Source organism: Scomber japonicus, chromosome 6 (assembly GCF_027409825.1).
Source record: "Scomber japonicus isolate fScoJap1 chromosome 6, fScoJap1.pri, whole genome shotgun sequence".
Classification (NCBI taxonomy): Eukaryota; Metazoa; Chordata; class Actinopteri; order Scombriformes; family Scombridae; genus Scomber; species Scomber japonicus.
This window is the reverse complement of record NC_070583.1, coordinates 16,080,013-16,106,858: the sequence shown is the minus strand read 5'-3', so window position 1 is coordinate 16,106,858 and position 26,846 is coordinate 16,080,013. Positions and strand designations below refer to the sequence as shown.

Here is a 26,846-nt window from a genome sequence, read left to right as displayed (position 1 = left end):
AAATACAGGTAAAACCATAGACTGTATATAAGAAAAGAAAAACAAATGAGACGCTATGTTAAGCAATTTTAATTTGAATATAGAGGACACTTCCGTCACGCCAGGGGCACTTCCGTCAAGCCAGAGGCTTGTGTCACATCAGGGGCTGCAGGCTCAGAAAATCAGGAAAAATGAAAGGCTGAGAAACAGTTTAAGGCGCTATCTCAACAATTCAGTACTGCATAGTTATCAGCCTTTTCACATGTTTTCTGTAACCATTTTCCAACATGTATAATATGTTTTGAAGTAAATCAATGAATTGACTTTACACGGACTTTATAATGTCTCTGTTTAAGTACCCCTGTTAAAAAGGCTGTGCCCCTGTGCACCATTCGCTTAAATTCTCATTTCCGACGCTGTCCTTCTCACGTGAACGCATCATGCTCAATGCCTGTAGGAGATAGTTGTAGCGTGAGAAAATTGACGGCACAAAGTCTAATGGACATTTCTTTTAGTGTGCGTCCATGAATATGTGAGTTTGTTGTATTCTGTTAGAGTTTATATGTCGCTATGAGAGTTAGCTGCCAGGTTGTCACAGGCTGCAATAATGTATGAATCTTACGTTATTGTATTATGCTGGTTAATGATGCTGTACGATCCCCTTTGCTTTAAAAATACACGGCCAACATTTTTTACTCGGTAACGGATGTGATTTAAAAGCGAAGTACAATATTTCACACAAAACACACTTAAGAAAAAGTAAAAGTACAGAATTTTAAAACTAGCTACTTTAAAAAATACAACTACACAACAAAAAACACTCAAATACAGTAACGCGAGTAAATGTAATTCGTTACTTTCCACCTCTGCTCTACTCCCCCTCCTACTCTTGCACACGGGCCTATCTTATCATTTAGTGGAATGCCCCAGAGTACACTGACTGCATACATTTGGATTTGCATTCAGCTGTTTTCAGGACGATACACACATCACACTGTCAAGACTGCCTTTATAATAGGAGACGAAATGTTGAGACAAAAACATTTCAACAAGATGTCTCTCACTGCTTTTTGGATAGTGCTGCTGGGTTGCTTAAACTGGTGTCATGCGGCTCCAACCGTTGCCCCAACGGTTTCCCCAGTGGACCAAGAACTTGCTGAGGTAATGCAGTGCACTCTCAGACATAACCAACTGCATTCAAAGCTACTTACATTTGAGAAGATAATTGTTAAGTGAGTGAAGTCTTTAAATTCAGGTTGTGTAGACAGATAGACAGAGTACTGTGATGGTTGGGTTAATTGAAATATCACTTGCAATACAACCATCTTTCCTCTCTCTGTATCAGGGGTATCTTTGGCAGTACTATGTGGATGTTGGGTTGGGAAACTCCACAGGACGAAGCCTTATTAGGAGCAACTTCACTGAGGATCTAGAGTCCATGCAGGCTTTCTTTGGCCTGGAGGTAATAAGTGATGTCTCTGGAAACTGTAGTATGAGCTGTTGCATGTCATTTCATACCTCTATAGATAAAATGGTGTGTTATGTTGCCTACTTCAAATCAATTGTCGTTGATAATAACTTCAACACTGGAAAAGACTTCATGATAGGAAGTTTAAAATTAAGTGTCAATAATTTAAAAAATCTCTGTGTGGTGGTTACTTTGTCTGCTGCACCAGGTAACTGGCGTTTTGAATAATGAAACTTTGGAGGCGATGAAGGCTCCCAGGTGCGGTGTGTCAGACGTCAGCCGATATGCACACTTTCAAGGGAAACCCAGATGGCGAAAAAGAATCATTACATATAGGTAACTGGACATGAGGAGGGTGTAATGTTGTCAGTACTTTAGTCGTATAGTTGTACTTTAGGTGGCTGATAATTTAGGTGATAATAATGGCAAAGATGATGATGGTTCCAACATGATTTGAACAGGATCACCCAGTACACTCGAGATCTGAGCCAGAGAGACGTGGATTCGACCATTGCTAAGGCCTTTCAGATCTACAGTGATGTCATCCCGCTGGACTTCAAACAGATTTACAGCGGCACAGCGGACATCATGATTCTATTCAAGGGTGGATGTGAGTTCAAATGAAACAAGGGTTTTTTTCCTAAACTTTTACTGAGACATAGATTAAAAATTAGACACTGAAAAAAAGAAAAGTACATACTTGCACTTAAAAAAAAAACACACACACAGGCTGTATTATGTTCTTTGTACTATTGCAGATCATGGGGACTTTTACCCTTTTGATGGGCCAAATGGGGTCTTGGCTCATGCTAACTCTCCTGGAGATGGTCAGGGAGGGGACACACATTTTGATGATGATGAAAACTGGACTTTAACCCAAAGAGGTAATGATTCTGTGGTGTTGTTTTTGTACAACTGGAGTTGCTCTATGGGGAAAAACACTTAATCTTTGGAGTGCTGTAAAGCAGTTTGGTTCTGAATGATAACTGAAAGCTGTGGGGTGTGCACAAAAAACAAAAACAATAGATTTACTTCCCCACAGAATGGAAATTTGTATTTTCTCAAATAAATCACTTGAGATGACCATTGTACCTTGTGTATCACCTTTTGAGGCATGACTTTATAATCTTGTAATTATTGTGTTCAGGTGTGAATCTGCTGCTGGTGGCAGCCCATGAGTTTGGCCATGCTCTGGGCCTGGATCACTCCAGGGACAGAAGTGCCCTGATGTTCCCCACTTATCATTACGTCAACACGAACGGATACAGGCTGCCTGATGACGACAGGCGTGGGGTTCAAGCCCTTTATGGTGAGCAAAACTTTAGATTCAATTAAATGATTCACACTAACAAAATGTGCTTGATTGATGGCAGGTTCAATTTTTTGACCTCAAACCTGACTTTATGTGCACTATACATCATCCATAAAAATGCATGGGAATGGGAATGAACCATTTCAATTTTAATTTGTGATGTCATAAGGCTGTAACTAACAATTATTTTCACTATAGTTACTAATCTGCTGATGCTTTTTTAAATTAATCCATTAATTGTAATGGAAAATAGTACAATTCTTAATTTTTCATAATTCAGGCAAAGTATGAAATTAATTCTTAATAATTCAATTTACTAACTCAATATCCCAAATATTTATCAATTTTTGAGATTTTAATTAATTTTCTGTGAATAAGGAAATCAATTAATTGAGTAATCATTGCAGCTCTTAAATCCATGCAGGCTGTGAACATTCGTAGGCTTGACACAATGAAAAACATCATTAATTACAGACTGATATTAAGACATAAACTTTGACTTCATGAATTGTTTATTTTCATGCTGTTGGACATTTTCTTTGCTTTTTCAATCTCCCAGGCAGCCGCACATCTCAGCCAAAACCAGAACCAAGACCCAGACCAACTCCTCGTCCTGCACCAGAGCCAGAGGAACCAGAGGATACTAACCCAAGAGGTGAGCGTTGTAGCAGGGACCTGGTGTTTGATGCTGCCACATCCATTAGGGGAGACCTGTACTTCTTCAAAAATGGGTACGTTTTTAATATGTGATGGTCATCTTCTTTATGTAGAAGGTAATTCCTGTATAATTTTACATTTCAATTTCAATGTCTTACCAGACACTACTGGAGAAAGAGTACAGCCTTCCAAGGACTCCGTTTAATTAAAGTAAGCACAAAATGGTCAGGAATCAACCAAGTGGATGCTGCCTGTGAAGTCCCATACAAGGACATGGTGTATCTTTTTGAAGGTAATATTCGTAAAGACTTTGATAGTGTGGCAGCCATGAATGGATTTATTGTGCATTTAGGATGAAATGATGGTTTGCATTTTGGTTATTTTGTTTATTTGTTATTACACAATCTTTGTGATTGGTATAATCATGTCACATGGGTATGGGCATTTGTAAAGTTAATATATGCACCTGTTCATCTGCGTGGTGGCTGTTAAGAAAGAGAGAGAAGGTGAGTGGGTTGCTGTATGTTTTGTTGACCGCTGGTTTTGTCTCTCATATTAATTAAATATGGTCAATATGTTAAGTTGAAAATAAATACTGTCAAGTTCTGCAAAGTTGTTCTAGCACCACCCATAAAGTTGGAATAATTTTGTTGTCAGACACATTCCTATTTTTACGTTCTATTTATACACATCAGTAATCACCTTTGACCAGGTGCAATGAGATTGATCAATACAATTTTGAGAATATATACACTTTATCTATCAAGAGTAAATCACATTTTCACAATCATTTCATGGAAAGAGGTAAAAAATATTTTATACCAACTTTATGGGCGACCGTGTAATAACCAGCAACTGTCTCTCTATAGGTCGTCAATACTGGGCCATAAAGGCTACTAGTAAAACAAAAGTAGCAGGATATCCAAAGCGTATCACCTCCCTTGGCTTACCCTCCTCAGTGAGTAAGGTGGATGCAGCTGTCTATGATTCAAGGACTGGGAAAACACTCATTTTTGTGAATAGACAATATTGGAGGTGAGTGATATTTTGAATTAAGTGTTGAGAGGATAAAACATGCAGATATTTTTCAGGTAAGACTATTATCTAAAAAGCATTTCTAATAATCTCTCTGTTCTCTCCTACAGTTATGATGAGGCCAGAAACCAAATGGACTCTGGATACCCACGATCCATCAGCCAGAATTTCCCTGGCATTGGCTCCAAAGTAGATGCAGCATTTGCCAATGCAGGTGAGAAATATTCATTCACATTTAGCCCATTTCATACAAGTCAAGAATGACAGAAACGTATGCCTTCTATTTAAAGCTACACTAATTCGTCTTTTCTTGCATAGAGTTAGATGAGAAGATTGATACCACCCTCATATACATCCATTAAATATGATGACCTTCATCAGTGCTGACTATGTGTAAAGATCTATTACTGAAAAACACAGAAAAGTATGGCCAGACTCTGTAGTTGCTCTCTGCTGACATTAAGGGCCAAAACTTGTGCAACTACTGTTTTGGTTCACTCTAACCACCCTAACCAACCTCTTTTCCAGTTTTTCCCCACTGTCTGCACCAAACCGCAGACAGAGAAAGTGAGCAACTAGCTGGTGAATGTGCAGAAGCTCAACTGTATATTTTAATATCAACTGAACCTTGTGTCCCACAGGATATTTCTACTTCTCTAACGGCCCCCGACAAAGTGAATACTACATGCCATACAAAAGAGTGGTGCGTGTCCTGCTCAACTACGGCTGGCTCAACTGTTATTGAACGCTCACAAACAGGAATCCAATACCTATGACCAAAGATCTGACTTCAGTCAGCATGCATGAACATTTCTCAGAGACAGATGTTTTTCAGTCTGACCAGTGGTTGATTGTTGATGTATAGCAAACAACAGGATCAAACAGAGGCAAAAGGACACTAAGTGATTATCATTCGATCAATTCTGTAAATAATCTTTGACCTGTTTAAAGAGGTTTCTGACTTCTCTTTTTTCTCTGTTTGCAATGGAATTTTCTGATGGTGAATGTATTTGCTCAGACATGTTCTCTTGTTTCAGCAAAGCTATTTTGTACAATTGTAGGTGCAAAATGCAGCATGTTGTCATTAGAACACACCCCAGGGTTATGAATAAATATCAAAACGCAGTTACAAAAAATCTCCTGCAATTTCACTGTCCCCTCTGGTCACAACAGGATCCAACTTGAAGTATATTCTTATTTGCATATACTAACTTGCAATACGCAGTGAAAAATAGGACAAAATGTAAAGCATTAGTTGATTTTAGTCATGTCTGGGCATTTTGTGAAATACCACTTGTCTTTTGCCTGCAGTTTTAGAATTAGGACCACAGGGCTTGTTTAGCTCAACCTTAGCCACATAAGAGGTGATCCAATATAGAAAGAGAGCTGAGTCACTACTGCTTTCATGAATGTACAAATTAAGGATTTTATAGTATTTTTTATTGTGTGCATAAAAATCCTGTTTGAGGCACACAAGAAACATGTGCTCAACAAGGTGATCAAGTGAAGAAGATTGGACCTCATCTATAAATTGTTTTTTACTAAGGTTTGAAATATCTATTTCTAAAATTCAGTTGTGGTCTTAACATATCTTTCCAGAAACAACGTGTTTAATCCATTAAACATTCTATCAAAAATTTCCCTGAAGACCTCAGTATAATTTTAAATTTCTGTGACAACCACTAATGGAATTCAATCCATTGCTGTGGGGGCAGAAATCTCAAACCTTCATCAAACCCAAACTATCCAAATAGCTAGATACCACTTGATGTGAGAAAATGCCTTTTCTGTATTTGAGTGAGCAAACCATTTAATTATAAGACTGATAAGAAATAATTGCTTCAAACCGATTTAAGGGAAAGCTAACCCTTTCATTGTCCTCTACAATTTCAGAATAACAACGTCCCTGTAATGTGTGTTGTTCACAGCACATAAAAATATCCACATTTATGTCTACACCATCTAAAACATCCACACTGATGTCATTATGCAACAACTGAAAATTAAAGTAAAGAGAAACACATTGTTAGGAGTTATCTTGACTTTGAGGAGAGACTTTCAGGTCACAGTGATGTGAGTTGATAACTGCAAGAGAAACACTCTGTCAGTTACTTTTTGGCAGGGGTGCATTAAGGCTATGGCTGAAATTCCACACTTACCTTAATGGATGAATCCTCCTTTAGTAATTCTAGATTCCCTTAGAAATGAATGAGCATTTATGTATATTCACATTTATGAATGAAATGTCAGGAGAAATGGAAGCAGGGGTTCTAGGATCAGCTCCCAATGAGAATTTGACATTCAATGCTCAGTGTTTCCCACAGAATTTTGAGAGACTATGGTGGGTGGACCTCAATCCGACCCTCTAGGGCAGGGGTGCTCACACTTTTTCAGCATGCGAGCTACTTATAAAATGACCAAGTCAAAATGATCTCCCTAACACAAAAATGCAAAACATATATTTATTTATAAATATATTGAGAATTATTTATATGTACAATATGTTGATGTACCTTGCATAACCACATGAGCCCATATTGCACAACACAATTAACTATGTAAATTTTTTGTCATTACCTGAGTTTACTCTGATGACTTGCACTGAATGGAATGAGCCAGGGATGCATAGTCCAGACAGTAGCTGCTGACAGCCAGCCAAAAAAAAGTCCTCCCATTCCGTATGAAAGTGATACGTTTTTGTCTTCTTACTTGTTCCAGCTCCCCCACTCATTTTTATACCCTTTCTTAATTTTAAGAGAAAAAAGCGAGGGCTAAAAATTGGAGGTAATTCGCTAGCTAGCTTCTTAGTTTTGCTGCACTTAGCACCGTTGTTTGTGCATGCGCAGTGACCTACGTGTCAGAAAAAGTCAGATGTCATCTGACTGGCTGCCCTGTATATCAATCAAGTGATGGGATGGATGATAGGCTGACGTCTATTTTTCTAATGCCATGCGTTATACCCACACTACCTTTGTGATCGACTGGTAGATCGCGATCGACGTATTAAGCACCCATGCTCTAGGGGGTCTGGAAGGAAAACCTTTTTTAAGTCAAATGCATCGTTCTGGAGCACAATTAAGAGGTTATCTATTTTTTAAAAGTTGTCCTTTAAGCACTTATTGGACTATTTAAACCAAACATGTCTTTTTCTACATTGTGTTTCTTCAAATAACTAAACTAACTGTCTGCTAATCAATAAAAGACTTGACTTCCAGATTACTTAGAAATTGATCAGGATCGTAGTTGATTTATTGAACAGATGGAAATAAAGAACATCTCTCATTAAGCCTTTGTTTTTTAAACTGAACCAACCAAACCAGCATAATGTTGATGCAGTGTGCTGTTAAACAGCATGCCAGGGTTGATTGGATGTGGGGAATGTGTTATTTGTGCTGTTGAACATAACCACTGTGAAACAATCATCAAACATTTTATTGATCTGATTCACCCGCTTTCTTACTGTGAGTGCTCCCTCTCTTTCATTCACTCTCTACCCCTTCTCGCTTGAGCAAAGCGTCAGTCGGGCCGATGTTTCGGTTTAACTGGTGACCGTGTTAAGTGGTGACTGTCTCACATTACAATATACGTTACAAGAGGTGAATGAGTCTTCTGAACACAATTTAACTTTAGCGTAACTTAGATAGTAAACACAGATGAGTATGTATCTAAAAAGGATTAAACTACTAAAGGCTTTTAAGAGAACACCTATGTGAAAGTCACCATTTAACACGGTCACTAATGAAACTGAAACACCGGCTCTGTGACTACCCCTGTGGGCCCCCACAGTCTACTATATAATTAATAGGGAACACTGATATTTTTGTTTATTTTTAGGGGGTGCGGAGATCAAATTTAAAAAGGTCTAAAATCATCCCTTGATGGAAGAGTTAGTGCGGCAATGACTGGTTTCATTTTAATGGAAGAACACAGCCTAATTGTGTGTAATTTTGATGTTTCATTGTAAATGGCAGCTACTCAGACAGTTTCTTTAAGATGGAAATCAGAAAATGAAGACTTGAAATGATATTGTCCCATGTAATTTTATCTACTGATTGAATACTGACACTTCGGAAAAGTCCTCTTCATTTGTAGTATCAGGTTGAGGAAATCCTTTGTGCTCAGGGCCATCCAGCTTCGTAAATCCACACTGTAGGAGAGGGATGACTGACCTTTCTTCTGTTTTCTTTTTTTTGGACTGACTGTACGACCTGACTTAATATGGGCTACTGAATGCCTTAATTTCCTTCGGGATTAATAAAGTATTTATCTATCTATCAATCTATCTATCTAGATGCCACTAAATTCTTCACACTGCACCTTTAACTGATGCTTGTGCAATACTATAAAATGTCATGCTTTAAGTTCAGGTCATTCACCTCTGTTGTGTCCCCTACTCAGTGTGTTTGGAATAAAAGAGTGCCCAGTTAACCTCAGTTCATGAACCTGGTAAATAGCTCAGGACTAGTGTCCTTTTCTATCCATAAACATATGAATTCAGTTTGGAGCCACTGAGAAGAGGCAATAGTAGGCAGGAGCCAAGTGGTAGTGTGAGACCGGGGCTTTGGATAAGATTTTTTTTTAGTAATAAATGAAAATAGAACAAAATGGAATAGAACAAAGTAAAATAAACAGAACTGGAAAAAGCCAACAGAGCAGAGCATGGCTTGTGTGTGTGTGCTTGTGTGTCTATGTATGTGAGTAAAGAGAAGAGAACAGTGAATAGTAGAGATGATGCATTTCATATATGAGGTTTGTGGACTGCAATAAAATAGGCTAAAGTTATGGTGAAATTATGGTGATTTGTTTTGCAGGATCGTGCAAAGTGGTGCTCCCGTGGTCCATTGTGCTTCTTGGATAAACTGTGTCAGTGCTGGGTTGAGGATTGCTGTATGTAGGTCTGTGTGAGAATGATGTGTTTTTTTTGTTGGGTGGTTTGGAGTCTAGACATGCTATGGATGTAGTGTTGGTGTTGTGAGTGGTCCAGGCTGGTATTGCATATTTAAAGACGATCTAATATATGTCTGATAAACCTTGAGGATGATTTCTGGTTTCTGCATTCTTTGAGTCCTTGAAGGTGGTTTTGATGTCCTTTTACCTTCTTTTTCCAGGTTATCCATGTAGGTGGTGCATGTCATGTTTCTTAGGATTGTGACTTCTAGACACTTGGCCAGAGTGAGGGGGTTATTGTGGACGGTGAGGTGGACACCATCTTTGAGTCTGGGATTTCTGGTGAATAGGATAGGCTGAGTTTTGGTGCAGTTGAGTTTAATTATCCACATGCTGGAGCAGGTTTCCATTGTAGCGATGCATGTTAGGAGTTTTTTGGCAGCAAGTGGAATTGATTAGGAGTTTGTCATCAGCAAAGAGTGAGACATGTCCTTTCATTGGGGGGATTGGGGAGATACCGATCGGAAATATGGAGGAGAAAATGGAGTGAACTGAGCACTGTACTGTGTGGAACACCAGCTTTAGGAGTGCAAAGTGTGTAGAGTGAAGGGAAGAAACTTGATTTGTCAATTGTGAAGGAGGCTTAAAATTCAATTTTAGATGGGAAGTGGTATTTGGAGTTTTTTGTCTTGCAATCTGTTGTCCCATATTTTGTCAAAAGCCTTTTCAATGCTGATAAATACTTCCACGACAAATTATTTTTTTGGTGAAACTGCGAGTAAGTGCTAGAGTTTGCATGTTGCTATAGTTTTGTGCACCATTCATGTTTTGTTTTTTTAATTTTCTTCCAGAAGCTGTGTGGGTTGGTTCTGTAGTCACTGCCCAGTTGTAGAATGATTTCCATTTTTCTTGTGTGCGCAGAGCGAGCTGTTCTGGTTCTGGAGCCGGTTTATTTCTGTGTCCGCTGATCTGTATTTGAAGTTGTGTCTGTGCGATTTTTTCCCCTTTTGATCAGGTGTAGGATGGATGTTTGGAGGTGGTGTGTAGCGTGACACATGTATCAATGGGTGAGTATTGATCAAGTGTGCTTGGCCAGGTGGTCTAATGAGTGGTACTGGTGTGGGATCCCAGTAATACTTGTGGTTTATTTAATGCTGTGCTTCTTGTAGGTTTCCCAGTTGACTTTTTTTGTCGTTGGGCCATGGGTGTTGTGCCATGTGCTGAAAGTGGCAAGGATGGGGAAGTGGTCACTGCCAATGATGTGGCTCAAGTTGTGGAGTGTGGCTGAGAGGTCTGGTGATGAGAGTGCCAGATCCAGTGTGTCTATGGTGGAGTTGGCAGAGTGAATGTGTGTAGGTCTGTCATTATTGAGAATGGTGAAGTTGGTGAAGTGCTTTTCCGGATTTGCTTGTAGTGTTGCAGGTTAAATCCTTGCGCTTGTCATTAAAATAAAATTTTATTTCCAGTAAAGACACCATGGTTGATGTTGTCTATGACTACTGGTATGAGTGACAGGCTTTTGGGTGAATATGTGTGATCCTTTCATGTTCTCTCCTTGGGGTTGGAGCTGGAATGGTCACTGTATTTGTTTTTGTTTCAGTGAATGGTCTTTGCAAAGGTGGCTGGATGGGGGTGGTACAGGGATGGGCGATGTTTCCATATGCATCAGGGTTGTGCTCATAAGTCCAATGATGCTCTAGACTCTAGAGTTTCATGCTTTGGTCCCTTGTAATTTGTGAGTATTCTTTTGTGGTGCAGTGGTTCCTCCTGGTGGTGTGATGTGGCTGTAGTGAGTCTAGTTTTTTAAGATTCTGTAATAAAGCTGTCTACTGAGAGCAATCACTATATGATTTTGGATTTGGTGGCTAGCTGCTCACTGTGATGTAGGTGTTTGGTCTTTGAGGGATTGGGCATATCAGATGTAAAATATGGCATAGGGAGCAGATACTTTGGAATGTGGTTTGTGCCTAAAGATTCACGTGTGACACTGGGTGCCATAGACCCAGAAGAGTGTGGGGAAAATTTGGGGGGATGAATGTAATGAATGCAGTTGTAAAATATAACCCTAACCCTAATCCTGTGGGAAGATAGGGACTAATTTTGAAAAGAAAGTTAGAAATGTGGGAACATCTGGCTGTTGGAACATAGAGCTGACCCCCCGTAGGGAACTCAAAATTCACAAAACATTCTTTTCTGTCATAATTTGAGCACATATTTTACACTCATTTTTACCACTAGTATTGTTTTTAATACAGTCACAAACTTTAATTTCTCTTTTGGTTTTCAGATATGATGGCATACAGTACAACTACTTGCCATAATCACTTGGATATCATTTTTTATCTCAAACATGCTATTGTGCCTGCAAGTGTGACAATGAACTGATTGAAGGCTGAACTAAAGGCTGTTTCAAAACAAACCAGATACCCAGGCCCTGTTCCTTAAAGCAGGAATACCAAATAAACCAGGTTTATTTCATTAGTCTGGCGATTCGGTTCCATCACGCAAGCTCAGCATAGCTCAAGCTCAGTTACCACGGCAACTTATGCTGGTCCAGACCAGGCTAACTGTCAGTCTTAGCCTCAGTTGCTGCTTAGCCTGAAAGAAAAGAGACGATTTAATATATTATATGGCCTCATTAATCACCATCATTTAAAAAGAAAATCAGTTCAAATGAAGTCGACTTAATAATAATCATATAGATATAGGTATAAAGATAGATGTAGTCGACTCAATAATCATATATACATACACATACTTACATATAGTTGACTTAATAATCATATACATTCATACATATATAGTCGAGTACATGTATGTATGTTGTTTCTTATATTCAGTCTATGCATAGTACGCGGGGCGGGGGGGACTGCAACAAGAGTGCACCTTCAGAGACAGATCAGACCCATTCAATCGATCAGCAATTTCCTGCCAGCCTTTCTCTTGGATTTTATTTATTGTTTTTTGTGATCATATGTTTAAATTCTTCATATGTCTCCAGCAGAAGTGTGTACTTGATACTGCTGCTGCTCTGTGGCTCTTTTGTGGTGGATTTTCTCATTGTGAATCCGTTTGATCTGTGTTCGACGTCATGGGCTGCATGTGAATGCCGTGCACACGAAATTAGTCTGAATACTCGAGCCTGTCTTGAATTAGTTTGATTACGTGAACGTGGATTTGCCTTTATGGAACCGCTTTAGCCTGATCTAATTTGTTAGGCTCATTCAAGTCAGGTGTTCCAAAGTGTAGCTGTGTTCACGACGCAGCCTTAGCTTCATAGCAATGTAAACAATGCGATGAGGACAACTGATGGTTCCGGTTGGCTAACTTATTTTTCCTAGGGTGGCGACGGAATGACTCGCCTACTCTGCGTCTGATTGGGCAGTACTCTTTACTGTCATTGGTTAGGTTAAGACATAAGGAGTGTGATTGGTTAGAGTAAGGGTAATGAAATCAGGTTCAGAGCCAACCAGAGGCATTATTTGACTTTGCCGTCCTAGGAAAATAATATCATGTCCGGTTTACGACGGAAATAAACAACCCGGACCACGGACGGAGTGAAGTGGTATTAGCTCGCCTGCTGCGGTTTAATCAAGGTGTGTTTTTATTATAGCTAACTGTTATCCGTTATGTTATTAGCATTTGTTAGCAATTAGCAGGTGCTACTCTTTGCCACAGCCTGACAGAATAACGGGTTTCTGTGTCTCCCTGTTCCTACTTTATGTTGCTCTGCTGTATATTGAATGTGGATCTCTTTGCAGGACAGAGGCTCGTCCCTGTCTCCTATGGAGTCACTCAACACTTTTGAATCTGAGATGGAGGCGGATGGACAGGGCAGCTACTCTCTGTTTCCTGCTCTGGATAGCATTGCCAGTCTGTCCGGGACTGCTGAAACTCTGGAGAGGTTGTAGAAAATAATGTAACTTTAAAGCTTACATGTCAGTTTGACATCCAGCCTAGGCTCACTGCTTAAATATACAGGAGATATACGGTGCATCTCAGTAGTCTGGAGGCTGGAGAGTATCACTGCTACAATGAGGAGCATCCCATCATCAGACAGTGTAGATTTGCCAAAATTGGTCAAATGAAAATAGTTTGAGGCATGGCAAATAAACCAGAATTAATTGTGAACTTCAGTTTTGGTATCAGAGGATCATGCACACAACGTGTTGTTAAAAACAAGTTTACAGTGTTACAATACATAATTACCTGGTATTCTGGTTCAGCTTTACTGTTTTACTTAAATTTGTATAAATACATGCTTGATTTTACAGTGTAAGATATGCCAAAAATAAAATAATACCCTTACATTAGATGATACTGAACTGTTTTTATTTGCAGCGAACCACCAAGTGAAATCGCAGAGAAGCCAAACCTCACATGGCTGGATGCTGCCCAGGTACAGTCATTCATGATAGTTTGGTGTGGTAATTACACTTTTTAGCAAACAACTGTCTGTCTGTTTGTTTGGTAAGTGTTTCCTGTTTCTACCTTTTCTCATGTAGATTGTTTTGGAGGAAGCGGGACGTCCCATGCACATAAAGGAGATTAAACAAAGAATCATTGACAGAGGACTTGTTCAATCTAAGTACGGCAATTTGTTACAATTTGTTACATTTATTCTTATGCTTGTGCACATTTATGAAAGTTAAACTGTTGAATAGTGAGGATGTTTTAAAATGGTCAGTTTCTCATGTTTTCTGCAGTCAATAGCTTTTAGTTTACTTTGCTATTGTTCCTTGATAATTTTGGATACTTGTAAAACAAGTTCATGTAAACTGACTTTGTGCAATGAGGCTAAAGAGCAAGATAGATGTTGATTAACCATAAATGCACACCTCCAATCACATGTACTTTTTTGTTGTTTTCTCATTGGCAGTGCAAAATCAAGTCTGGAGGCTGTCATGTATCGTGAGGTAAGGAGCATTTTTGAGATTCAGTGTGACAGCAGCCTCTGCTGTTGAGTATAATAACTTGCACTTCTACTCATTTGTGTTAGTTCAGTTGAAACAGTACATGCTTCATCTTTATTTCCATTAGTATCTTTTTTTTTTGTCTCCATATTTTTCCACTCTGCTTCTTTTCACATCACCTCACCATCTTAAAGAGGGGAAAATATTAATGTGCTGTCATCAGAAAGAGGGTGCTTTGTGCTCAGATACACCACCCTTGAACCTATTGTATCTTATAACTAATCTAAATTGACCCACAAGTTTTTTTGGGATTCAAATTTGGCTTTTCCAGCCCCGTGCATTGGCCTCCGTCTCACATTATGTTTCAGACACAAAAAGGCAGCAGGAGATTCAAGAGGATTGAAAACAGAAACGGAGTCTTTGCACTGCTGGTGAGTTTTATGGGACATTAATCCAATTTCACACTAAATCTCTAATATATTATATCTCTCAATGCTGTGCATTTGACTATTTGTCATGGATAAATCCTGTTGTGCTGGTATTTACACAAGACCTGGGTACAGAACTGTAGTTTGATACATGTCAACTGCCTGGTATAATTATGTCTTATTGATGCTGAAAGTCCCATTTCAGCATCATAATGCGTTAGATGCAGCTTTGGTTTTGCAGTGGGATTTCAAAGCAATCTGGTGTAATGTCATAAGATGTGTGCTATTTATTTAATTACTGTCTTTTTAAAGCTGATAAATGGACATTGGGGTAATGCAGATGTAGCTTCATGGTCCAAAAGAGCAGACTTTTATAGCAGGGATGACCAGAAGTCACTTGAGTATTGTCATAGCGGCAGTGCTCCAAAGTACTAATAAGCTCTTAATTATACTGTTGTACTGTAGTACCCATGTTTACGCCTTCAAATCTGAGCAGCATGAGATCCATGTCAAATGATAGTTAGTAGTAGGATCTTGGAGATAATAATTTATTTTCAGTCAAACACACCTGACAAAGACATATGTTTTCCTGGATTTGTATAAATAAAAGAGTATGAATAACTTCAGCGTGTGCACTTTTTGTTTTCTGTAACTTTCATTGTTTGTCACACAGCAGTTTTAAATAGGACCTACATCGGTTATTATTTTATCATCTGCATTTGAGTGTGTTCTCATCCAGCGTCCTAGAGGCCACACCAGCACAAGCCTCAGGTTCTCTCAGTGCACAGGAACACATCTCTGTCTTTCTCTCCCCCCTCTGTCCTCTCACAGACTGATGAGGAGCGGCAGCAGGCCCTACAGGCCTTCACTGCCCAGTCTTTTCTCGGCTCGCCACAGCAAAATGCCATCTCCAGTTCTGGCTCAGGTGCCTCGGCGCCCGCCTTCCCCTCCCCTACCAGTTCCTTCGAGCATAAGGGAAAGATGAAGAGAGGGCCGCGAAAAAACCAGAACGAAAAGTACCGGCTTAAGTACCTGAGGCTGCGAAAAGCGGCTCGCGCCATGATATTTGTGAGTGAACCATGTATTCATTAAAATCACTTTTGCTGCATATTATGCTTGTTCCAGAATAGAACTACAAGAAGTATGTGTCAAATATTGGTTTTACATTGATAATTATAACAGGAGAATGCAGCTCTCTGTGATGAAGTTGCCCACTTAGAGGAGAAGTTTCTGAGAGCAAAGGAGGAGCGCAGGTGAGTTAAGATGTTTAAGCTTTAACAATCTAAAAATATATGTTCAGCAAGGAGCCACTCCTGGATTTAGGCATTTTCCACTTAATGTGATATTTAAAATAAACAAGAGTCCAATTTTATTGATATTTATTTTCATTTTCAGGTTTTTACTGAAGTCATTGTTACAGTACCAGTCTTTGTCAGAGGGGGAGATACTGCCAACACCCGCGTCAAGCTCTCATCCAACTGTGCCGCCTGTGGCATTAACCTCAGGTACAGCTGGGGCTTCAGGCCTGTCTGGGGGGCATAACCTTACATCAGTGGTGTCAACAGGTGACGAGGGACCTCTTAAAAAGCCCAAGAAGGAAAGAAAAGAGCGAGGACGAGAGAATGGAAAGGAGGAACGTGAGTACTATGGCGATGTGTTAATGTAGATACATATTAAAAATAAATGGCAGCTAGGGGTGTGACGAGATCTCGCGAGACTAAAACGTGCCGATAATTCTCGTCGAAGTGAATGTTGTCTCGTGAAGCTATAATTAAGGGGTGCACCAAAAAAAAAGACGATCGGTCTTCTTTTTATAAAAGAAATTATCCATCTATAAAATATCTATATGTGGAAACCTTTTACAGTGCTGCATACTGCATATGATAATTATATTTAGGAAGTAGAACTTAAGTGATTCATTACAAGATGATTAGTTAAAACATTTCATTTCATTAAAACATTATTTCCATTAAAAGAACCAAATAAAAGAACAGCCATATATTTCCTAATTGAAGTTTAAAAAAATATAGTTAAAATCTCATCTCGTTTCAATCTTGTGAACCCAATATCGTGTCTCATCTCGTGAGCTGAGTGTATCGTCACACCCCTAATGGCAGCAGCAGCAGGAGGATTAATGTGATATCTTTTGTGTGTGTGTGTGTTCATCAGTATTGTGTTCCCATCTTTCTTCAGTTCCAAAAAAAATGTCGAAGAAGAGGAAACTAGCGGACGGCTCTCGGAAGCTGGTGCAACCAATCGCTCTGGACTCATCTGGTCGTCCCGTCTTTCCCATTGTACTGGGAGGCTTAACAGTGTACAGTCTGGGAGAGGTCAGTGTCTGACATGACTCACATGTCATAGCTTCCTTCCACATGTCCCACTTATATTTCAGTGGAAGAAAAGAGGAAGAGTTTTTATTTGGCAGCTAAAAGCCTCCATAGAGGTTGTCTGTCTCAGATCCAAAAATACATAGTTTGCTCAAACTATTACAGGCAGCGTCACTACAGAGCTCAGCTTTTTGAAACATTGACAAGTAGAGTCTGTCTGTCAGTTTTGAGAAGTTAAAATATTTGCCATGAGAAAGGTCTATTATACCTGTCAGCTCACTGGCACATCTAACGGAGACACTTATGTTATTCGTGTTCTTGTCTTCTTGCTGTGACAACTGAAACTCCCATTAAGAGTGCAGAAGAATGTTTAAATGAATCAATATTAAGTACATATTACCAACAAATGTGAGCAAAATGAAGCCTCTGTAACAGCTGACCACTAACCACGACATGCACCTTACTAAATGCAAACTTTTGACTTCTCTCCAGATCATCACAGACAGAATGTTGTTCCATGATGAGTGTGCCATCTACCCAGTGGGCTTCTGCAGCACTCGTGTCTTTGCTAGTATGAAAAACCCCGACCAGCAGTGCCTCTACACCTGCCAAATCAAGGATGGGGGATCAGGTCCACAGGTACAGAAAGAGGTGGTGGTGGTGGTGGGCGGGGGGGTTAGAGCCATGCCTATCAGCTTAGAGTGGAGCAGTAGGAGTTGGTGTGGATGGTTTTAATGTGGATGTTAAAATTGAGGTAAACGCAACCAAACATACACTTAACTGTTTGTAGCTACTTACAAGCCTATATTTAATTCATGTTTCCCCACTACAACCTTTCTTGTAGCTCTTGTAAGTCTGTGCTTTGTTTACACCATGTCTTCATAGGCTCAGAATATTCTCTATAAATCTTAAAGCAGAATGCAACCTCTGTCAATACGTCTTCTCCCATATTTGTTCTGTTCTTTCCTAAATACATGTGCACTGCCACTCCACCCTGGTGTGTCTGTTTGGTAAAATCTCCTTCCTGAAAAACTGGCACAATAGTAGTCAATCTGTCTCAAAGTTGTTACAGAAAAATGTCCATCATCATTCTCCAGGAGATGTAAATGCATACAAGTATGAATAACTGAGTTGCTGTGAGTGTGTTTTTGTAGCATATGTAAGGATGTAAGAGCTTTAAAACCTTTTCCAACACCATCTCCCCAGTTTGAGATTGTGCCTGAAGAAGATCCTCAGAATGCCATTGTGGCCTCCTCTGCCCTGACGTGCCACTCCAACCTACTTAAGACTATTGCATCAGTCAGGTATCAAAGTCCATCACAAAGGCTTGTTGTTATCGAGCATGCAATAACTTTCTAGATACCAATGTCCTCATTCATTATGTCCTTCTCTTAGTTCCAAGTCTGTTGCGCCCATTGTGCCATCAGGAGCAGACTTCTTTGGCTTCTCTCACCCCACCGTCCAGAACCTGATCCAGAGTTGTCCTGGGGCCCGCAAGTGTAGCAAGTAAATTCACCCTGTTCACTGAATGTGGATTAGTAGATCATCATCTAAAAATAGATCTGAGATTTGTTTTTAAATGGTTAAAGTAGAAGACTTAGCCCAGTGCTTAGTAGTGGCACATTTTCTAGTGAAAGCTTTATCTCTGAAAAGGTAGACTTCTTGTCAGATACCAACTGGGAACATTTGAGGTTTAGTAATCTGAAACATGAAAATTTATAATTTATTTTTCATTAAATAACAAGCTTCTACATTTTTACAGATTGATCGTGTAATTACAATAATGATTATATATCGCAACATATATTCTTTTTCACACATTCCAACCTGTTTGCATTCTGCATTCAAGTAGAGTTTAGATTTCTTAATGTATATTAATGTTTTGGCAGATATTTAGTACTACTATCATGTTCATACAGCTACCGATGGATACGTTTTGAGGTGTGTCGCCCTGGCGATGGCCAGGTTCCACACAGCTTATCAGAGGACGACGCCTCTGTCAACTTTGATGCCTACCAGAGACACCAGGGTTTTGACGAGAATATAAAGACGGAGCACATCACAGGTTGTCAAAAACAGTTTACACCTCTTTATTGCTGTGCGCATAACTTCTGTCACGTGTTTTGCTTTGCCTGTTACATCTGGCTGACCTTGATTTTGTTTCATGTACAAGAACATTTCACAGCTGTAGAACAGATGTGTCTGATGATTAAATGTGTGGATAGGGAGGAGAAAAATTTTTCTTTTAAAGAAAGAAATACAAAATAATATGAATGTACGTGGCAACTGTAGGTTAGCTGAAAAAAAGTATTATAATACAATAATGGGTATGTTTTGTTGTCTTGTGTCAATGCTAACATGCTATGACACTGACTGTTTTCCCCCTCAGGACAGACACCGCAGTCTCCTGGCTCCTCTCATCAGCACCACCTGACGTCCCCCACCATGAAGCCCTCTACCTCTTATTACAGCTCCTGAGATTCTGCTCCAAAGCGCCTCTGAAATAACTGATTGTAATCATCATGAATTCTCATTCTTAGGCTTACTTTTTATATTATTCAAATCAGTATTCATTCATTGTTCATCAAGCAGAGAAAGATAATAACTCAAACCTGTGTTATTTATTCTATGCCATCTTCTAGGAAGTCCCAGACTGAGCTTTATTCTCTGTATTGAAAACTGTATTTGTTACTCAATGATTCAACATGACATGTTGAAAATATCAGCACTGACTTTTTCATTATTTGAGGATTACACTGAAAAAAAGTACCATGCGACCTGCTAGAAGTTTTGGTTGATGGGCTATTATTGCATTAGTAATCAGCTGTTGGTTCCCTGTTGCAGTTGTGGCAATTTATCCAATTGAAACAAATTTTTATCATGTTTGATTAATCAATAATTTGCATTTCTTTCCATATTACATTGAAGTAAAATCATAGGTTTCAAATGTAACACAACACATCCACTCAAACTTAATCGTTGATTTGTCGTTTATTTGTGCAAAAGATACAAGTCAAAAATACTTTAAACATCAAAATCAGAGTTTTGTTCAAATAAAAATATTCATTTTCTATTTTCACACAGTCCAGCAAGTATTGGCTGTAGCTTCAGCAGCATAGAGTCTTTTATAGGTATTTGTAAAACAAAAAAAGAATGTTACACATTACACAAAAGTGATTTGTTTCTTACCAGAGTAACAAGAACCTTCTGGTAGTTTCTGACAAGTAGTTACCTTATCCAAAAATGTCCTTCAGCTGTTGTGCGGTGGGCAATAAATGGATGTGCAGGCAAAACCCTGCTGGCGCTGTAGATTGGACAGGCTTTGAAGTCACAGGGCCAGTCTCTCCATGCATATCGAAGAGCAGCTGCCTCAGTAGACGACGGACACAAACTGGCAGATAACATAACAGTAGTGGAGTCCGACTGCATGATAGGAGCTGGAACCCATTGGGATTTAGGCCCACATGGAGCTAAAATCTCAGAGCAACAGATCTAGATATAAAAAAAAACCACATAGGATAATGTAAAGGCTAAGAAATGATCAGACCATACAGAATATGGGACAGAAATGTTTACTTAGTATACGACTGCCTGCTTTACCTCAAAAATGTCTTTAGATGTTGTGGCAGAGACCATCTGGTCGTAGGTAATATTGACATACATCTGATATGACGTGATTTTGCTGGGAAACGGCCCAAGGAAGGGTACGTCCGGCTCATTGTAAGCCACTGCCCTTGCTCCCAACGTCAGTCTGTAGGCTACATCCTCCTTGTGACGGGGATGGATCCTGCACAGAAGGTCAAATATAATTTAATCTAACATCATGGATCAGCCTAGTGGAGAGAACAGATGTAGAGTTTGAAAGTCAATACAGTAAAAAAAAGAAAAGAAAAAAGCTCATCACTTTCTAAGTCTGTCAGTGTGAGCTTTCTAACTGCAATTGTGTTTTATAACAGGAGCAAGTCCATAAAAAGTTTTCTAGATGTTTGTAAGGATCTTAAAATCTGTCCCTGGCCTAACAGGAAGCTGGATCCAGAGTGTTTGATGGATGTGCTGATAGAGTTAATTAAATGTGAGTTTTACTTGGAATTCTGACAATTTTAAGAATTGTGGATCAGCTCCATGTTAAGAAATGGGGACACAAGTCATTGCAAAGTCTTATTTGCATGGCACTGGTATGTACAGGGGCCTGATTGACACGGTCGCTGCCAGCAGGTTACTGACAGGGCCCAAGTGTGATTCAAAACAAAGTTATGAGCAGGACTTGAGTGTTTTTCAGTGTTGTGGGGATTTTAAGTACAACAAAAAAGATACTTACGTGCCCCAGGGAGATGTTTCATCTGGCAAATCCAGAGCCACAGCCATGAATGTCCTCTTCATTTTGGGGTTTGGGACAAAGCCAATATCGGCTGTCTGGTGCCAGCGGACGTTGGGATAACCATCATCTTTGGAGCCTTTCTGATCAGTAGACAGCTGCATTACAAAGAAAAATAATGGATCAGACCTCTCTCTGTATACATAGTGTCTTTAAAGAAAGCACTTTGAGATAAGACTTACACTTTATTGAATATTTCATTTTTAATGTTTTTATCTTCCCATTTGCACTTGTTCCTCCTTTGCAAAATAAAACACAGATTCTAAACGTACCTGGACAAATCCGAAGGGGAAGTCGATTGCAGTCTGCCCCCCTGAGCCCAGGTGAAACGCCATCCTCCAGTCATCAATCATAGCAGGGAACGAACAGTTGTACTTGTCTTGATGATACTCTACATTCGCCTCACCTGAAAGTGCGGACAAGTCTCATAGAAGCATGTAGTGTATTCGGCTACAGTGAACATCTGATACCTGTGCAAATACTGTACCTTGGTACCAGAGGGCTCCTTTGATGGTCATGTTAAGTAACGGGTGGATCATTGAATTCCACATGACCGAGTTGTTCTCATAGTGGCTGAGTGGTTGTAACATGCAGAAAAGTAGAAACAGTGCAGTTAGTGCACCAAACTATTGAGCGTATAAGAAGAGTCACATCACTTGTCTGAATGCTGTAAAATTAAATAAGCTTTCTATGTATCACCATGCATGTCACTGCTCTGTCTCCTCTACACCCTTACTTGGCTCCTATCGGCATTAGTCCACAGTGCTGCAGTGCTCGGGAAGATGACCACGCTTCGATCGGCGTGCCTCCCCAACAGGACTCCACCATTCCTATTGGGTACTTCAGGTGCTTATACATGTAACGGCCAAAGAGCCAACACACTGCAGAGAACCCATGCAGATTTTCTGGAAACACAAGGCAAACTAACCAATCAGCAGAACGCAAGCAGGTCATACAACACATGAATAGATAGAGCACCATGCTTGACGTTTAAAAATGATTATCATATATGAATTTACCAAACTAAATTCCACTATACTTGTTATACTATACTGTAGGAAAATTACATATGAACAAATATACATATGCATGTTCTATCACACTACTTATAACTGACTCAGCTGCAGTACGCCAACACAAAACCTTCAGCTGCAACAAAGACTTGAAACAGTTCTATGAATAAATGGTAAATGGACTGTACTTATATAGCTCTTTTCTACTCGTTACGACCACTCAAAGCGCTTTTACATTACATCTCATTCACCCATTCATACACTGATGGCAGGGGCTACTACGCAGGGTGCCAACCTGCTCATGGAACGCTAACCATTCATTCTCATTCACACACCGTTGGTGCAGCAACGGGAGCAATTTGGGGTTAAGTGTCTTGTCCAAGGACACATTGGCATGTGGTCCTATAATAAATAAATGAATCCTTCCCGTACTTGCTGTGGGCACAGACCAGGGAAGCTCCACGTCAATCAATTCAGTCAGCTCAACGTCACTCCGATTCAAGGCCACCATAAAAGTCCTCACATGGGGATACTTTTCTGCCTGGGCCAGCTCCTCCGATGCATTGAGCAGCTATTGGAGATTAAAAAAAAAACAACAACAACTAAATAAATAAATGAGAGTTCATAAAACAATGTAAACTAATATGTTTTGTTTCCCCTAATAATACTTCCTACCACCAATGTATTTTTGCAAGCTTTCAAACTATTACAACCACATCACAGCTTTCTGCTTTTTGAGTGCCAGATGAAAGTTGCTGTGTGCATGTCACAGATGTCTTCAGTCATCTTTCTGGCACTGATACCAGTTTTTATTGAAAAATATCACACAATCACAGGACCTTTCCTATCAGCTGATATTAGGCTATCAAAGATGTATCGGTATATATGTTGTCATATGTATTTTACATATACATATCATTGGCCGATATATTGATATTGTAATTTCTTTTTCCACACCTCAATATTGGTATCAGCGTCAGCCTGAAAAATATCGGCCGCGCCTTAGTAAAAAGTGTTCATGATTCATCGCTGCGGAAAGAATTCTCCTAGAGATGTATGTTAATATTGTCAATATTTCACATATCTCTACCTTAAAGACTTCAAAAAGCATGTTGCTCTGTCCTCCACACAGCCACACGTCTCCAAACAGCACATCTGTCAGAGTGGCTGTCATGTTGTGAACAACTGCCGTCACACTGTAGGGACCACCAGCTTCAACAGGGTCAAGGGTGACTCGCCAGATGCCTGTGTGTGTTATGGACATTATTCATGACAACAGCAGTAATCAATGCGCAGACTGTCAACAACATTAAGTAACCAAATGAATATACTGTAGACATGTGCTGACAGGAAAAAGGGGGATGCAAAGGCAGTGGTGAGATTAAGAACTGTTGATGCAGTTAATAGAGAATAGCTGATAAGACAATATCTGAGAACCACAGTTTTCAGTTCAGTTTAGCCACTTCCTGAATGTCACTGTTGTAGGGGTAAAATGGTCTGCTGCTGTAAAGATCATTAAGTTTCACTTCTTTTTCATTGCAGTACCATGCAGATGTCATTGTGAGCTTCCCACCTTACAACAACTGGGTATCTTTACCTTTTGTCACAGTGACCGGTGAGGTTTCCTGCTTTACTGGTCCTGACAAGATGACGGTGACCTGTTCACCCTCAGGGCCATAGCCCCACAGCACAGCTTTCTCTGGAGCCATCTTCAGCACCATGTGGTCTCCATAGTAGGAAGCAAAGGACAGGTTCCCATCTATACACACAGACAAGTTTATTTATGTCCTCTGCTGCTAGACAACAGTTCTCAGCCCTAAAAGATGAATTATTATCAATGATTATTGGTTTATCACAACTTTCACAATGAAATTTTTATTCTTGGCAAATATCAGTTGATTGTATTTAAATTTGAATTGACGCACCACATCAATTGCATTAGGACCTCTTCCATTTTAAACACAAGTAAAACTAGGTGTTTATTTTCCTCTTTCAATTAATATTAAAAAAATCTGATGTATGTATTTCTTCTGTATTGATGCACTTTTTGATATGTATGCCTTGTTTTGTCTGGTTTATGCCTGGCCCTATGTTTTATCTTTATGTCAACTTAAAGTTTTACATTGGACTTAAATGAATAATTGTGATTACCGATTATTCTGCCAATTATTTCCTTGATTAGGCTACTCCTTTTGTCTAAACAATGTCAGAAAATAGTGAAAAATCAATGCCTACTCTAAATTATTTAAACCCAAGATGGTGTATTCAAATAACTTGTTTACTTCTGCTCAGCTGTCCAAAATCCAAAGATTAAGTTTTATTGCCACAAGTGACACTTAAAAGTATCACGTTTACTCATAAAAGTTTAATTCCCACACTTGAAAAGCTGAACCCAGCACTTTTTATTTATTTATAAACAGGCAAGGCACAAAATTAGCACCAGCCAAATACTGGTAAAAATATCCATGTTACTGGTAAATGTTTCAATCACCAGTGCAAACTATATCTATAAAGTGGGTATTCCAAGTGTTTTCACCCTGATTGCAGCTATACATAATAAGGCATATTCATCCCGCCACTATTATTGAAGAAATGACTTAATCAAAATATGTGTGCAAAAAATGTCGGGAGGAGATAAAAACAGTTCAGTCCCCAGAGCTGCAGTATGTTACAAACAGACGTCCAGGTAGAGCACAGTGCAGGTGACAGCGGACACACGTTACGTTAACATACTGTATCGTTACTCACCGTATGCCTGACTTGAAGCAATCATTAGAAAAACAGCGCACAGTGTTACCGCCATGATGAGCACACAACCAAAAACAAAAGTGAGCACTTCTCTACGCCGCAGTCATGAGATCTCTGAACTGGTTTGCTCAGCTCAGTCAGCTGGAGGAAGACTCGGGAAGTTCATTGTTAAACACTCCGGTGACGCTATCCTGGTGCGCATGCGCAGTAGGTCTGCAGTTTTTCTCCAGACACACTCCTTTGCTCCCTTTCCCCCTAAACTCTAAACATAACTGCACACTCATCTTCACAAACTTGTACGTCAACATCAAGCACACTCTTCACTAAAAACGTTGCCTCCTGACAGTCATCAAATACACACACAACATAAAATATTAGCCTTACCTGTGTTAGACTAACAATTACGCTATATATGTCCCCCCTCCCCCCCAGAACAATCTCTTTACATGATGAACACAATATAAAGACACAACACAACACATACGCTACATATTCTACATATCTTTATTCCTCAATGACCTAAATAGTCATACGTTCTGTCATTGTGTTAGATATGGATGGACTTATACTGAAAATAAGTTATTCCTCTTTTTGCTGGGCACCCCTTGAACCCTTCTCAAGGGTCCCTGGACCCCACTTGGAGAACTACTCTTGTGGTGTATGTGAATTTGATGGCTTTTGTTTGAGGTCTCAAGGTAATATTTGCTGTGGATGATTTGTATACCCTTTTACCACAAGGGGGCAGAACACCTCTACAACAAGCTGACTGACACAAAACAGCAATTGTGTGCAAACTCTTTCTTTCAGCAGCAGTGACAGAACACATCAGGACTCTTCATCCCATAATTGTTGGGAAATTTCACTTGAAACCACAAAGTGAGCAGAAAAGATGGTGAGACAAGATGGCTTATATAAATGAAATACCCAGCTCAACTCTAATTTAGCTAACAAAGTGTATAACAGTGTGATGTGATGTTTCAGGTCTGTCCTGCACCAGATTGGCTCTTGTGGCAACTCATTTTCTGTGATTCTGAGTGATTCCTCAAACATAGACAAATGGTGGTGTTTAAATGCACTCAAATGTTTTGAATTAATTATGAATTATTATTTTGGACAGACCAAATATAGGAACCAGATCATTTCACAGCCAGCATTATTGTGATAGCTGTGTAGTGAGTCTTGGGGGGGGTGGGAAGGTAAAGCAAAACAAAATAATCACATCCAGTCAATTTTATTGATATAGCCCAAAATCAAAAAACAGAAATTTGTCATAAAACGTCTTTACAATCTGCACAGCATATGAATGATGTATCCTAATGAACAACTACAGCAAGTGCTTGTGATACTTTAAAAACTACATGACAAAGTTTTTCAAATTTTCCCCTCAGAAATCTAAAGCTGGATACTACTGTGAGGTAAATCCTCATGAAGGCCAAAGTAATTAACATCTATAGACTGTAACAACAGAATGAAAAATGAAAGCAGGTGTAACATTAATTATCCAACGGTTTACTAGCCATGTGTTTATTTACCTAAGCATTTTACGTATTGGCCTGTAGTAGAGACAAATGAACACGCCATATTCTGTTGGCACACTATTTAACACAAAACTTCAACACTTACACAGAGATAAGCGATGGATATGGAAAGCAGAGTGGGAAAGCTGGTGGTTGGAGCATAACGTGATGAGAAAACTATAAAGAA

General features: G+C 39.5%; 2 protein-coding genes across 4 annotated transcripts; one reads left to right on the top strand and one right to left on the bottom strand.

Moving 5' to 3' along the window:
• The first annotated feature begins 894 nt into the window (after positions 1 to 894).
• Positions 895 to 19,675, top strand: tbrg1 (transforming growth factor beta regulator 1). Of its 3 annotated transcripts, XM_053320507.1 has the most exons (24): positions 895 to 1,140; positions 1,325 to 1,441; positions 1,656 to 1,783; positions 1,909 to 2,057; positions 2,206 to 2,331; positions 2,595 to 2,756; positions 3,319 to 3,490; positions 3,578 to 3,708; positions 4,286 to 4,451; positions 4,562 to 4,689; positions 13,107 to 13,242; positions 13,680 to 13,737; positions 13,844 to 13,926; positions 14,218 to 14,254; positions 14,620 to 14,682; positions 15,511 to 15,747; positions 15,862 to 15,932; positions 16,075 to 16,316; positions 16,873 to 17,009; positions 17,499 to 17,645; positions 18,213 to 18,310; positions 18,402 to 18,512; positions 18,926 to 19,071; positions 19,396 to 19,675. In XM_053320507.1, the coding sequence occupies exons 1-24, from the start codon at positions 901 to 903 to the stop codon at positions 19,482 to 19,484; spliced, it is 3,174 nt and encodes a 1,057-aa protein (XP_053176482.1). In that variant the 5' UTR covers positions 895 to 900; the 3' UTR covers positions 19,485 to 19,675. The 3 variants fall into 3 exon arrangements, with proteins under 3 accessions (XP_053176482.1, XP_053176480.1, XP_053176481.1); XM_053320505.1 differs by lacking the exons at positions 895 to 1,140; positions 1,325 to 1,441; positions 1,656 to 1,783; ... (5 more) ...; positions 4,286 to 4,451; positions 4,562 to 4,689 and adding an exon at positions 12,863 to 12,934 and having other exon boundaries at positions 13,100 to 13,242; XM_053320506.1 differs by lacking the exons at positions 895 to 1,140; positions 1,325 to 1,441; positions 1,656 to 1,783; ... (7 more) ...; positions 13,107 to 13,242; positions 13,680 to 13,737 and having other exon boundaries at positions 13,840 to 13,927; positions 14,215 to 14,254.
• Positions 19,676 to 20,081: 406 nt separating this feature from the next.
• siae (sialic acid acetylesterase) lies at positions 20,082 to 25,279 on the bottom strand. Its single transcript, XM_053320947.1, has 10 exons — positions 25,143 to 25,279; positions 23,992 to 24,153; positions 23,485 to 23,639; positions 22,827 to 22,965; positions 22,118 to 22,286; positions 21,869 to 21,954; positions 21,654 to 21,787; positions 21,325 to 21,479; positions 20,607 to 20,793; positions 20,082 to 20,498 (listed from the first exon to the last, which is right to left on the bottom strand). The coding sequence occupies exons 1-10, from the start codon at positions 25,195 to 25,197 to the stop codon at positions 20,235 to 20,237; spliced, it is 1,506 nt and encodes a 501-aa protein (XP_053176922.1). The 5' UTR covers positions 25,198 to 25,279; the 3' UTR covers positions 20,082 to 20,234.
• Positions 25,280 to 26,846: the final 1,567 nt, after the last annotated feature.